Genomic DNA, 14,246 nt, shown 5'->3' on the forward strand with positions numbered 1-14,246 from the left:
AAATTCAATAGTGTAAATGGACTGAAAAAAGCCACATATAAAAAAAATCAAAGTTAATTAGCAAGATTGTAAAGATCAAACATGATTCAAATAGAGAGATATGAAAGAATACCTCCAACCCTCCCATTTGTGGACTGAGAGGTCCACAGATATTATACACTATGTTTTCTAACATTATTAATGTTTTGGCTGGTTGTACTGATTTTTCCCTTTTTCTTATTTTTTTCTTTAAAAATACTATTTGCTGGATAAAGGAGGGAGAATAGTAGGGATAAATATAAAAACGTATAAAAGAGAATATATCAATAAAGAACTTTTTAAAAAGGAATTTCTTAGTGATCTCTCTGTCGTTGGTGGTAGGTTTTTATTTTTAATCATAGGTCTTTCATTTTAATTTTTTTTTTAAATCTCCAGATATGGAGTATTTCATTTCACTACTTATTCATTATTTTGTAGTTGTCTTTATTTACCTTTCTTGTCTTTCTTTTCTTTAATGTATTTGTAAGTCAAATTGTCTCACATCCTTTTGGGGGGAAGAGGCAGACATTTTTGGAATGTTTTTCTTTCTTCAATTTAACATCCATCTTTTTTCACTGATGATTAGATTTAGCTTTCTAGAACATATTTGGGTTACATCTTGAGCTCCTTTTTCAGAATTTTTCATTCCATTTTTTTCTGTGGATTCAAGTATATTCAGAATAATTTTATGTTTTTCAGATTTTATTTTATTTGTATACATTTCCCCCCGCATTCTTACATTTTTTGTTATTTGTAACTGGAATTATTGAATTTAACTACTAAAGAAAAAGAAGAGGAAAAATCAGCATAACTGTTCAGTATATTGATATCTAAATAAAATATGCAACATGTTGTATAGTTATAGTTTTCTTTTCTTACCCAGAGGAGACCTGTGAATTCTTTCTATTGGTACTTTTAAAATTTGTATTTATACCCTCTGGGCAGTTTTCTTATGTTATTTCTTGCATTATGGTCTTCATATTTTTTGATTTGTCATGTTATTCTGACATTTATTTCCTTCTAACTTCTAGTAACACTTTCATTTTGCTTTTAAACCAATTTGCAATATCCTGTTATGTTTTCATGCTCTCTTGAGAATCAGTAGGGTTTTGATAATGGTTCTCAGATATTGTTTCAATTTCCTTTGTCTTATAATATTTCTTTAGAGATTTTGTAATCTTTTAATTTTTTTGTACTTATCCTTTGTTTTAATTTTAACATCTTCTCTATTGATATTGAATTCTGCTCTTAAGTTTTTAATTGAATTGTATTCATGAAATTCATGGTAGTTTTTAGTCTTAATTCCTTATATTAATTTGTCACCCACTTTCTGACTCTCTCTTAAATGGTGCAAATATTCCTGGGACTGGAAGTTAGCCTCAATATTTTCCCACTTGAGAAACTTATTTTTCAATTGGTCCCAAGTGAATTTATCTCCTTTATTTTAGTACCAGAGCTGTTCCCATGTCCCAGTTCTGTCAGTTCTTTAGGACTCTTTCTGAGCTGATTCAACCTTTTACAGGACTTTTACAGAACATACTATCTTCTAGTATGTATGTTCTAAGTAGAGTCTCTGCAGCTTTATAGTTTCTTAACTTAGGGAACATCTCAGGCAGAAGGAGGCCTGATTTTTTACTCCAATCCCTTCTGTTCTCCTCATGTGGTTAGGCAAAGTCATGACTGTTGCTTGATGCAATGTGATGGTGAAGATGCACTGGGAAGGTAAGGGTATACTGGAAAAAAGAAAGAAACAATTGAGTGAGTTCTAAACCAAAACCCCATGAGTCCAGTTTGTATGTATCTTGCCTGACCATGGTAACTTGGGAGAAAGGGTTCTGAGTACTTTAAGAATAAACTACCTTTTTGGACTCCTTGCTTCTAGTTCTATGAATTTAGTTATAATTGCTCCACTTCTGACACTTAATTCCTCTTTGGGGAATTTTTCTAGAGTAAATGTGAAATGAAGAAAATATCTAGTCTTCAGTCTTTTTGGTTATGTGCTCCCTTGAAGCAACACTTCGATTTCTTAATTACCAAATCTGATGAATTTTTGTTTCCTCCTCATCTTTTTAGACTTCTTCATCCTTAACCAAATCTTCATCCTACTTGACCTCTTTATTGCATTTGACATTGTTGATTGCCTCCTATATCCTTTTTCCTTTCTGTTTTTTTTTTGTTTGTCTGTTTGTTTGTGACACTACTCTCTCTTGGTTCTTCTTCTATTCATATGATTGTTACCTCTCAGTATCCTCATGTCTCTCATTGGACTTTTGCCAAGTTTCTGACCTGGGAATTCTTTTCTCTATATACTCCCTCCCTATATCCTATTCCTCTCTATACTCGTTGGCTCCCATGAATTTAGTTAGCAACTTTATACACATGCATCACAGATCTATGCATTCAGTCCCAGTTTCTCCTCTGAGCTTTAGTTCTATATCATAATACCTATTAGACACGGTTAACTGACACACCAAAGTCAACATATTCAAAATAAAACTCATTATCTTTTTCTCAAAATCACCCACATTTCATTTTTTCTGCTTTTCTCATTGAAGTAATCATCCAGTATTCCAGTCTATAATCTCAGTGCTTTCTTTGGCTCCTCATTCTTTTTCAGTTAGAATTACTTGAGTAGAGATTTTTTTTCTTTTTTAACCTTTAAGTGCCTGGCATAGTAGTTAGAAGGTCCTTAATAAATATTTATTAATTCATTGATTTATCTACTATTCTGTAAACCTCTACTAACTATCATAACCTCTCATCTATTGGATATTGATGCAATGTTAATATTAGTCATAATAGCCTAAGCACATTGTAGATAGGGTTATTACCCTAAAAGGTAGATGTTTTTATCATTCCCATTTTACAAATGAGAAAACTGTGACAGAGGTTAAATGACTTGTCCAGAGTCATGAATCTAATGAGTATAGGAAACCAAATTGGCCTCTGGAAGATTCTAATCTAATCTGATCTAATCTAATTAGTAATGTATCTAGGATATTATCTAAGTATTAAGAGGATGAACTTAAGGTTTTGCAAGAATTAAAATTCCTTTCTAATCATCAAAGAAAATTTGAATTAATGCAGCATTAAATTTACATTTTGTTATGTTCTGGGTTTTTTTGAACATTGGTACTTCATATGTGGTAGACAGATATGAATGATATGGCAGTAGCGTAGCACTGAGCATGGTGATGCACATAGAGGCAGAAAGATCTGGATTCAGTTTCTGCCTCTGCTATTTATCATCTGTGAGATCTTTCCTCATCTGTACAGAAAAAAAATAGTAGTACTTATTTTATAGTGTTGTTGTGTGCATCCCTGAGAAAATGTATGTTAATTGGTTTGCACACTCGATATAAAGTCTGTGATCATGATTGTTAAATCAGACAGATGATAAAGCAGTGCTATCAGAGCTCAGAACAGTGAAGGGTAGTACAGGAAGATTTCCTTCAGCTGTCATTTCTGCTAATTTCTACCTCTGTGACTTTGAGCATATCATTTCATGTCTCTGTGCCTCAGTTTCCTCACCAGAAATTTGAAGAAGGTAGACTAGATAATCTTTTAGAGCCCTTCCCATCCTAACATATTCAATGAACTCTGTGCTCCAATATGAAGTGAGAGTGGGAAAAGAGTGAGTATGTATATGCTTGGAGTGATTGCACAGCTTTTTCTTCTATGTGTTCTACAAGTGGAGCTGGGAATAGGTCCAGTACTTAGTAGCTGAATTATTTCATCTTCCTAAGATTTAGTGTCCCCATCTGTTAAATGAGATTAATGATGCCTGTACTGCTTACTTGATTGTTGGGAGGAAAGTAGCATGTAAATATGCATACATACATACATATACATACATATATCTATATATCTATATATATATATCTATATATATATATATATAGGAAATAAGTGTTACATAACTCCTTTTATATGCCAGACACTGTTAAGTGATTTACAAATATTATTTCATTGTGCGCGCACACACACACACACACACATATATATAATATGTATGTATATATTTATGTATATAATATATGTGTAAAATAATTATTTTTATTACTTTTAATTTAGTGGGTATGGGTAGAGCAATGCCCTTTTAAAATGACTTATTTTTTTAAATTGAAAATCAGCCTTAGAAGTAAAAATTAGTCAAAGCTACCCAATTCACACCCTATTTTCTGGACTTAACTCCTGGATGCATTGTTCCCCTCCTCCTTGCTAGCTAGACTTGGTTTTTTTAAAAGGCCACTTTTTAAACCACCTACTTAGCTACAATGACTCTAAGTATGGAAACTGTTGTGAAAACAATTTCTCTCCTTCAGAATATTTAGTATAGTTTAAAAAAAATGTTTGGAATATTGGGGGTAAGAAGAGACAATGGTTTCTTCTAATCTGATGATGTGATTTTAGGTAGTTGATTTTCAGTCTCTACACCTCAGTTTTCTCACCTGTAAAAGACAATCTTAATGGTATACTATTTTAATGCTTCTTTTTTCTCTTTTCAGGTTATGATTGTAGTGGGAGGCCAAGCTCCCAAAGCTATCAGAAGTGTTGAATGTTATGATTTTGAGGAAGACAGATGGGATCAGATTGCAGAACTTCCTTCAAGGAGATGTAGAGCAGGTGAGATGGATGATTTTTAGGAGTTGTAATATGATCTAACCGTTGTTTTGTTTAAAAACAAACAAACCACTTTCTTATCAGCCTCATTTCTATTGTTTCTCAGAGGAAGGCTATCTCTGAATAGTTGGGGGGGGGCAATATGAAGGACTGATTGGTGTGCAGAGGAGAATACTGCATTCAAAGCTCAGTTCTTGGGTTTGATTCTTGGCTATATTACTCATTACTCTGTGATCTTGGGCAAATAAATCCCTGAGCTTTTCTTAGTCCAAGTTTTGTCATTTGTAAAATAAGACCATTGGAATGGATAGCTTCTAAAATCCCTTTTAGTAATGAACCTATCTTATTATTCTATAATTTGGGTTTTATGTGGCATGCAAAGACCCTAACTCAAAGTAACTGCTCAAAGGCATGGTACAAGCAAAGTGTATTTATTTTGATTCTTAGGAGAAGCAGGGTAACCCCTTCACCAGAAAGTCTGGAGCGGAGAAAGCCCATTTTACAGAAGTAAGGAGCATAGTTATATAGTCAAGGTTTACAGAAACTATTCGCCCACCCATCTCCTGCTAATCCTTTTAAAATCATTGGCTGACTGCATCTTTATTCCTTATATTTGTCTTTGGAATACAAGTGGGTTTTTTGTGGTACCAGAGTCTTGGTTAAGCAATAAATATTTCAAAATGTTATTAAGAAAAAAGGTCTGTCTTGCTTCAAAGGTAAATAATCAATTAATCAAGAGGGGTTAAAGGTTTCTCAATTACTGACCTAGTAATTTAGGGGATTTGGTCTGTTTCAGGTTTTTCTTAACTATTCAGATAGGGATGGCCAGGTTGCAGACTTCTTCCTTATCTCCAGGCCATTAAACAATCAGTCAGGTTTTTCTCTAAGCAGTTGAGTAAAGGGTAAGGGGTTAACCTCTTAAATGTTTTTTTTTTTTTTTTTTTTTTTTTCTGGAAGAACAAATCTTTGCTCTTCTCCTAGAGCCTAGTCTTCATTTTCCTGTTTCATTCAGTTTGAATTTGGGTTCTACTATTTATCATTTGTGTGACTTTGGGCAAAGCACTTGGTCAATCTAGACTTTAATTTTCTCATATAAAAAATAAGAAAATTGGATTAAATCGATTCAAACTAATTTAACAAACATAAAGCACGTGCTGTTTCAATAAGCAACTTAAGCACATACTGTTTGCAAAGTTCTGGGAATACAAAGATTAAAAAAAAACAACTACCAAAAAAACCCAACCCACCAAACCCTGAATAGATCCAATTTAACTCTGAATCTATGGTCTTATGTGTTCTGGAACCATGTTTATTTTTAACATTTTCCCCACATTTTAAGCATTGTGTTCTGGATAGATTATAGCCTCTTCATGACTGTGAAGTTACTATAGCTGAAAAACTTTTGACCCCACAGCCACTCAATTTTTTACTTTTTTATTTTGTTTTATTACTTAATATTTTATTTTTCCACAATTATATATAAAACAATTTTTAAGATTTATTTTTAAAACTTTTGAGTTCCAGATTTTTTTCCTTTATCCTTCCCCATTCCCCCAATATTGAGAAAGCACATGCGAAGTTATGGAAAACATTCCCATAGAAGTCATGTTGTAAAAGAAAGCATAGATCCCTACCTCCCTTTATAGGGATTGGGAATTCGATGTAATGGTTCTTAGTCATATCCCACAGTTCTTTCCCTGGGTGTAGCTGGTTCAGTTCATTACTGCTCCATTGGAACTGATTTGATTCATCTCATTGCTGAAGATGGCCAGGCCCATCAGAATTGATCATCATATAGTATTTTTATTGAAGTATATAATGATCTCCTCGCCCTCTTGTTTCACTCAGCATCAGTTCGTGTAAGTTTCTCCAGGCCTTTCTGAAATCATCCTGTTGGTCATTTCTTACCAAACAATAATATTCCATAATATTCATATACCACAATTTATTCAGCCATTCTCCAATTGATGGGCATCTACTCAGTTTCCAGTTTCTAGCCACTACAAAGAGGGCTGCCACAAACATTCGTGCACATACAGGTCCCTTTCCCTTTTTTAGTATCTCTTTGGGGTATAAGCCCAGTAGTAACACTGCTGGATCAAAGGATATGCACAGCTTGATAACTTTTTGAGCATAGTTCCAAATTGCTCTCTGCAATGGTTGGATGTATTCACAATTCACCAGCAATGTATTAGTGTGCCTGTTTTCCCACATCCCTTCCAACATTCTGCATTATCTTTCCCTGTCATTCTAGCCAGTCTGCCAGGTATGTAGTGGTATCTTAGAGTTGTCTTAATTTGCATTTCTCTGATTAATAATGACTTGGAGCATCTTTTCATATGTCTAGAAATAGTTTCAATTTCTTTGTCTGAGAATTGTCTGTTCATATCCTTTGACCATTTATCAATTGGAGAATGGCTTGATTTCTTATAAATCAGAGTCATTCTCTATATATTTTGGAAATGAGGCCTTTATCAGAACCTTTGACTGTAAAAATATTTCCCCAGTTTTATTGCTTCCCTTCTAATCTTGTCTGCATTAGTTTCATTTGTACAAAAACTTTTCAATTTGATATGATCAAAATTTTCTATTTTGTGATCAGTAATGATCTCTAGTTCTTCTTTGGTCATAAATTCCTTCCTCTTCCACAGGTCTGAGAGGTAAACTATCCTGTGTTCCTCTATTTATAATCTGATTCTTTATGCCTAGGTCATGAACCCATTTTGACCTTATCTTGGTGTACGGTGTTAAGTGTGGGTCAATGCCTAGTTTCTGCCATACTAGTTTCCAATTTTCCCAGCAATTTTTGTCAAACAATAAGTTCTTATCCCAAAAGCTGGGGTCTTTGGGTTTGTCAAACACTAGATTGCTATAGGTATTGACTATTTTGTCCTTTGAACCTAACCTATTCCATTGATCCACTAATCTGTTCCTTAGCCAATACCAAATGGTTTTGGTAACTGCTGCTTTATAATATAATTTTAGATCTGGTATAGGTAGGCCACCCTCATTTGATTTTTTTTTCCATTAATTCTCTTGAAATTCTTGACCTTTTGGTTTTCCATATAAACTTTGTTATTATTTTTTCTAGGTCATTAAAATAGTTTTTTGGGAGTCTGATTGGTATAGCGCTAAACAAACAGATTAGTTTAGGTAGTATTGTCATCTTTATTATATTTGCTCGCCCTATCCAAGAGCATTTAATATTTTTCCAATTGGTTAGATCTGACTTTATTTGTGTGGAAAATGTTTTGTAGTTTTGCTCATATAGTTCCTGATTTTCCCTTGGCAGATAAATTCCTAAATATTTTATACTATTGGTAGTTATTTTAAATGGAATTTTTCTTTGTAACTCTAACTGTTGGATTTTGTTAGTGATATATAAGGATGCTGATGACTTATGTGGGTTTATTTTGTATCCTGAAACTTTGCTAAAGGTGTAGATTATTTCTAATAGCTTTTTAGTAAAATCTCTGGGGTTCTCTAAGTAAACCATCATATCATCAGCAAAGTGATAATGTGGTTTCCTCATTACCTCCTCTTAATTCCTTTAATCTCTTTCTCAACTCTTATTGCTGAGGCTAGCATTTGTAACACAATATTGAGTAGTAACGGTGATAGTGGGCAAACTTGTTTCACTCCTGATCCCTTTGGGAATGGTTCCAGTTTTTCCCCATTACATATCATGCTTACTGATGGTTTTAAATAAATGCTACTGATTATTTTTAGGAAAAGTCTCTCTCTCTCTCTCTCAAGTGCCTATTCTCTCAAGTGTTTTTAATAGGAATGGATGTTGGATTTTATCAAATGCTTTTTCTGTGTCTATTGATGATCATATGGTTTTTGTTAATTTGATTATTGATATAGTCAATTATGCTAATATTTTTCATAATATTGAACCAGCCCTGCATTCCTGGTGTAAATCCTACTTGGTCATGATGTATTATCCTGGGGATGATTTTCTGTAATCTTTTGGCTAATATTTTATTTAAGATTTTAGCATCAATATTCATTAGGGAGATTGGTCTATAATTTTCTTTCTCTTTTTGCAATCTACCTAGTTTAAGTATCAGTACCATGTCTGTGTCATAAAGGAACTTGGTAGGACGCCTTCATTCCCTATTTTTTCAAATAGTTTGTATAACGTTGGTGTTAAATGTTCTTTAAATGTTTGGTAGAATTTAGGGAGTTGATTGATAGCTTGTTCTATTTCTTTTTCTGAAATGGGACTATTTAAGCAATTTACTTCCTCCTCTGTTAATCTGGGCGGTCCATATTTTTGAAGGTAGTCATCCATTTCACTTAGGTTATCAAATTTATTGGCATAAAGTTGGCAAAGTAACTCCTCATTATTGTTCTTATATCCCGAATTTCAAAAGTCTATCTCAAAGGGGTAGCACTAACTTCAGCTGCTATTGATCCTCCTATGCCAGACATGTAGGTGTCTGCCTTAATCTTTGGCCAGTGACTGGGCCAGTTGACACCTCTAATGACTGTACGATCTGCACCAGTGTCTACCAAGCCTTCTAATGGTATGCCATTTATATAGATAGTGAGCATAGTTTGGTCAGCTGTCACAGCTGTTGTCCAGAATATTCCTGGATTTTGTTTCTTGGAGTCAGAATTTGGGCAACTATCCCCAGATTGCTTATTAGGAGTCTGTATCAGTAAACCTGATGCTACTAATTCTCCTGGTTGATAAGTCACACATTGTCTACCTGTATTAATGACTGGGATATTATCTACACATTCTCCAGTTTCCCACATCAGTGTATGGATGAATACTATTTTGTAAGTACTCTCAGGAGATGTAATGGTCAAGCCTACTGTGCCTGGAGGCAAGGGAGCCATAGGCTGGAAAGGAACAGATTTCACCTCTCTAGGGGGTATCTCAGTTGTCCCAGCTGCATACAACTCTGTTCTCCCCAGTTGTAATCCCCTTCTCCCATCATATGGCTTCCCAGCTGATTGGTCACATCTGGGTACTGGACTTCTAGGTACTCTCTGGGTGTAGCATTGGCTGCCATCATGCCCCAAGTATTTTTTACTTTGGGCCCTGGGACTGGGCCTCTCATCTTATTTCCCTGAATCAGTCTTCATTCTGATGCCCAATGGAAGCCTCTGTTGCATTTTGGACATTGGGTACTGGGTCTTGTTCTCCCACCCTGTTTTCTTACTCTGTATCTGTGCCAACATTGAGCTTTCAGATGCCCTACTTTACCACACTGAAAGCAATGATGAGTCTCTCTGGAAGTCCCTTGCCAAAAGGGACCTTGTATTCTCACGTTCGGATCTTGGGAAGTCTGCATCATAGCCTGGCTATAAAAGGTATTTGTGCCCACTGTGGCACAGCATCTTATGAGCTCCTCTAAAGGAACATCCTTGCATAGTCCTAGTATAATTCTTCTACAAACCTTATTAGCATTTTCTTTAGCAAGTTGCCTTATAATTTCTGTTACTGCATTTTCACCATTAGTTTGTATGACAGCTGTCTGAAAATGTCCCACAGAATCAGCAAAGAGTGCATTTGGCCCTTATGCGGTTTTTGTGAAGGCTTCATCCTTGTCATTTTTGCTGGGGAGAAAAGCCCATTCTTTGATTGCAGCAGCAGCAATTTGCTCATATGCTGCTATGGGATAATTAATCTGTACTGAAATGTCTGCATAAGAACCTACACCTGTTAGTTGGTCATAGGTGACTGGAGTATTAACTCCACTATGACTATTTTGTTGGGCTTGTATCCTGCAGAGCTCACTATACTCAGAAAGCCACAACAAGTTTTGTCCAGGTTCTAAGCATCTTTAAATTTCCAGTCCCTAGGGATTAAGACTTCATAAGCCAAATTCTGTAATAACATCTTAACATAAGCTGATGTAGCCCCATAAAGAGTGCAAGCTTTTTTCAGGTCTTTGAGGATTTCTATATCAAAAGGAATGTATCTTCTACTTTCTTGACCTGAATAGTTAAACTGTTGAATCACAGGATACATAATCACCTAAATTCTGTCCTTCTTCTGTGGGTTTAAGTAGTGCCTTTTGCAATCTAGTCATAGAGGGGGGTGATTGCTGGGGGGGAGGTGCTGGTGGAATCACTGCCCCTCCTACTCCTCCTCCTCCCTCCATCTCGGAAGGTGAAATTAATGGGAGCACGTCAAGAACCAGTGGTTTAGGCGGGGTTGAAGCTGCTCTGTGAGATCGAAAATCACTACGCCCTTCAGGTTCACTTAACCCCTCATGCCCTCTGGTGATATTGCCATTATTCTGTCCTTTGTCTTCCTCTTTTTCCTCACACTTCCTCATCTGGCTGTTCTTAAAACTTTTCTTTTTTTTCTAACTTGCAGAATTCTTTAAGGCTAATTGTATTATGTTGTATATATAGAATGTTTCCTTGGAAATTGAATCAGGACCTTTATCATTATAGTATTCACATAGTTGATCTCCTACTAGTTTCCAATTATCTGCTCCAATATCTTCTTCCTTTATGAACCAAGGGGACATGCATTCTAATGTACCCAAGAGTCTAGCAATCTGCTCCCAAGTTACAATTAAGCCTTGTCCCTTGATCAACTGAAGTATGCTTTCTATAGTGCCCCCTAGGGGTGGGGGTGGAGGTGAGGGGTGGAGTTGGGGATGGGGGAGAATCTTTTCCTAATATCTGCCCCATTTCAGTTAGAAAAGGTTACTAGTTTAGCCCTTAACAAAGTAAGTTCCCTGTCTGTCTATTAAAATACTCACCCTATTTCCTGGTCACCAAAAACTTCTTCAGTGAAATTAGGGTCCTTGGTTCATACGTTGGGCACCTAATATGAAGAATGAGTTAGCACCCTGGATACCTTAGAATCTGCCAGTGTCAGGATATGCAAAAGTCTTTTGTCTTTATTCTTGGTCTTTAGGGGTAGAAGTGAAGGGAATGGACGCAGGATCTCCACGACCTTCCTTCTCTTTGTCTACCACCAAAGTGACTCTGGGTTGTCTTAGTCCACCCCCAATCCCTCCTACAATCATCTGTATACACCAAAAGATCAAGCCAGTACAGACTAGTGGGAAAGACCATTTTCCAAGCATAAGTATTGCCCAGTGTGTAATTAGACTTAAGTGCTCAGTCATCTGAACCCAGTGCATCTACTCAAAGTTTCAGCCCTTTACATTCTCAAAGGCTGAAATGCCATTAGTGCTAGCTACCAAGTCCAAAGGATGCTGAATAAGTATCTTTCCCCTGACATCAGATAAGTTACATGACAAATATTTTACTCCTAACAATCAGAGATCCTTAGAGCTATTAGCCTGAGTAAAATTTAATATCCATTTTAGTGTTCACCTACATAAAACAGAATTCAAATGTAATTCTTAAAAAAAAAATTCTATACAATATAAGGAATAGATGAGATTTGAGACTACCTGATATTTTGTATTGTCCATACTGTAGTTATATTTCCTCTTCAGTCAAACAACCAACAGATATTTTTTTTGAACTCTTATTATTTGTCAGGCACTGTGGTAAGTGCTAGGGATACAAAGAGAAGAAAAATCAGTACCTACCCTCAAGAGAGCTCCTGGAAGTTGGTTTTTTTTTTTTTTTTTTTTTTTTTGTTTGTTTGTTTGGTCCCACCCTATGATGTCATCATTGTGGAGTCACTGATATACATGGGCCATCCATGTAGAACTTCCTTAGTTTCAGAGTTGTGTGGGAGACTAAGGTTCAATGATTTATTCATAGTCACATAGCTGGAATGTATGAACCTGAACCTAGTTCTTCCTAATACCAAGTCAAGCTCTCCATTTTTGGCCACTATGCCAGTCTGTGCTTTATTAATGTTATTTGTATTGTACAATTGAGAGTTGACCAATTTTCTTTGCTGTTACATGAGCTAATCTGAACACTTTGATTTTCTTGCTCCTCAGGAGTGGTGTTTATGGCTGGAAGCGTTTATGCTGTGGGGGGCTTTAATGGCTCCCTTCGTGTTCGGACCGTTGATGTGTATGATGGTGTGAAGGACCAGTGGACGTCCATTGCCAGTATGCAGGAGCGCCGGAGCACGCTAGGCGCAGCTGTGCTCAACGACCTTCTCTATGCAGTGGGAGGATTTGATGGTAGCACAGGTGGGCTCAGAAATGTTCTCTCCTTTTAGCCTAGGAGATATTTAAGAGTTTGCCTAAGCACAGTAATGAAATCTACATCCTCCTCTCCTGACAAAGGTCTTGTTTTGCCCATTAGTGTAACTACTTTATATGCTTACTCTCTTTCTGCCCTCTTCACTCTGTCTCTTTTTCTTCCATTCTCTGTCTTACATACCTGCTTACATACACATAATCTTTTTTTGTCACTACAGACATAATTTTTCTCCATAGACACATAAATTTTCTCTTAATTCAATCAAAAAACATTCATGTTATTAAGTGCATACCATCTGCCAAATACCAAAGATAGAAAGAAAAAAACATCAATTAAAAAAAAATTTCCTGTCTTGAAGGAAAGTGAAGGGGAGTAAGAAGATTACAAAGATCGGATAGGGCTGGGTTATTAACTGCAATTAATTAATAACTATTTATTAATCATTTATGTTCCAGGCATGCTCCATGCTAGAGATAAGTAATAGGAGCTACTAGAGCTTATTGGGAAGAGAGTGATATGATCAGACTTATGTTTTAAGAAAATCATTTTGATAGCTATGTGATGAATGGTCTAGAATGGAAAGAAACTTGTGTATGGAGACCCATTAAAATATTATTGCAATCATACTGGTGAAAGATGATGAGGGCCTGAACTAGAGTGGTAGCTGTATGAGTAGAGAGACAGGGACATATATGAGAGCTGATTTGTAGGTACAAATGGCAAGATTTGGCAATTGATTAGAGATGTGGAATGAATGAGATTGAAGAGCCAAGGATGGCACCGAAGTTGCAAGGAAGTGAGAGGATGATGTTCAGAAAAGTAAAAGGGACATTAGAAAGACAGTTTGGGATGAGGGTGGGGGTGAGTAATAAAAGATTCTGTTTTGGATATGTTGAATTTGGAATGCCTGTGGATTTTTCAATTCTAGAAGTACAAAATCCAGCTGGTAATGCAGATGTGTAACTGAGGATAGAGATTAAGCTAATTAATTAGATCTGGGAATCATCTGGTAGAGATGATAATTGAACTCATGGGACTTGATGAGATCACTAAGCAAGAGACTAAAGAGAAGAGACCAGTACAAAATCTTGGGGAACATCCATACTTAGTGGACATGAACTAGATATAAAAAACAAGCAAATAGGACTAAATAAAAGCAGTTGTAATAGGAGTATAACCAGAAGAGAGCAGTGTCAACCTAATGAAGGGTAGTAGTAGGTAATCTAGTGTCAAATGTTGCATAGAATTCAGGAAAGTATCAAGATTAAGAAATTAAGATTAGATTTGTCAATTAAGAAGTCATTATTAGGTATCTTAGTGGATGGAATACCAGCTCTGGAATCAGGAGGACCCGAGTTCAAGTCCAGTCACTTATCACTTACTAGCTGTGTGACCTCAGACAAGTTACTTAACCCTTACTGCGTCACAAAATATTTTTTTCAAGAAGTCATTGAAAACTTTGGCGAGAACAGTTGTGGTTGAATGATGGCATC

General features: G+C 35.9%; 1 protein-coding gene across 2 annotated transcripts in view; it reads left to right on the forward strand.

Annotated features, from left to right (window-relative positions):
* Window positions 1–14,246, forward strand: part of KLHL3 (kelch like family member 3) — a 175,258-nt gene that overhangs the window by 138,100 nt on the left and 22,912 nt on the right. For both annotated transcript variants that reach the window (XM_031953008.1, XM_031953009.1), the window contains 2 exons: window positions 4,527–4,644; window positions 12,543–12,740. In XM_031953008.1, coding sequence (XP_031808868.1) covers window positions 4,527–4,644; window positions 12,543–12,740 — 316 coding nt within the window. The remainder of the gene's footprint in view (window positions 1–4,526; window positions 4,645–12,542; window positions 12,741–14,246) is intronic.

Source organism: Sarcophilus harrisii, chromosome 2 (genome assembly GCF_902635505.1).
Source record: "Sarcophilus harrisii chromosome 2, mSarHar1.11, whole genome shotgun sequence".
Classification (NCBI taxonomy): domain Eukaryota; kingdom Metazoa; phylum Chordata; class Mammalia; order Dasyuromorphia; family Dasyuridae; genus Sarcophilus; species Sarcophilus harrisii.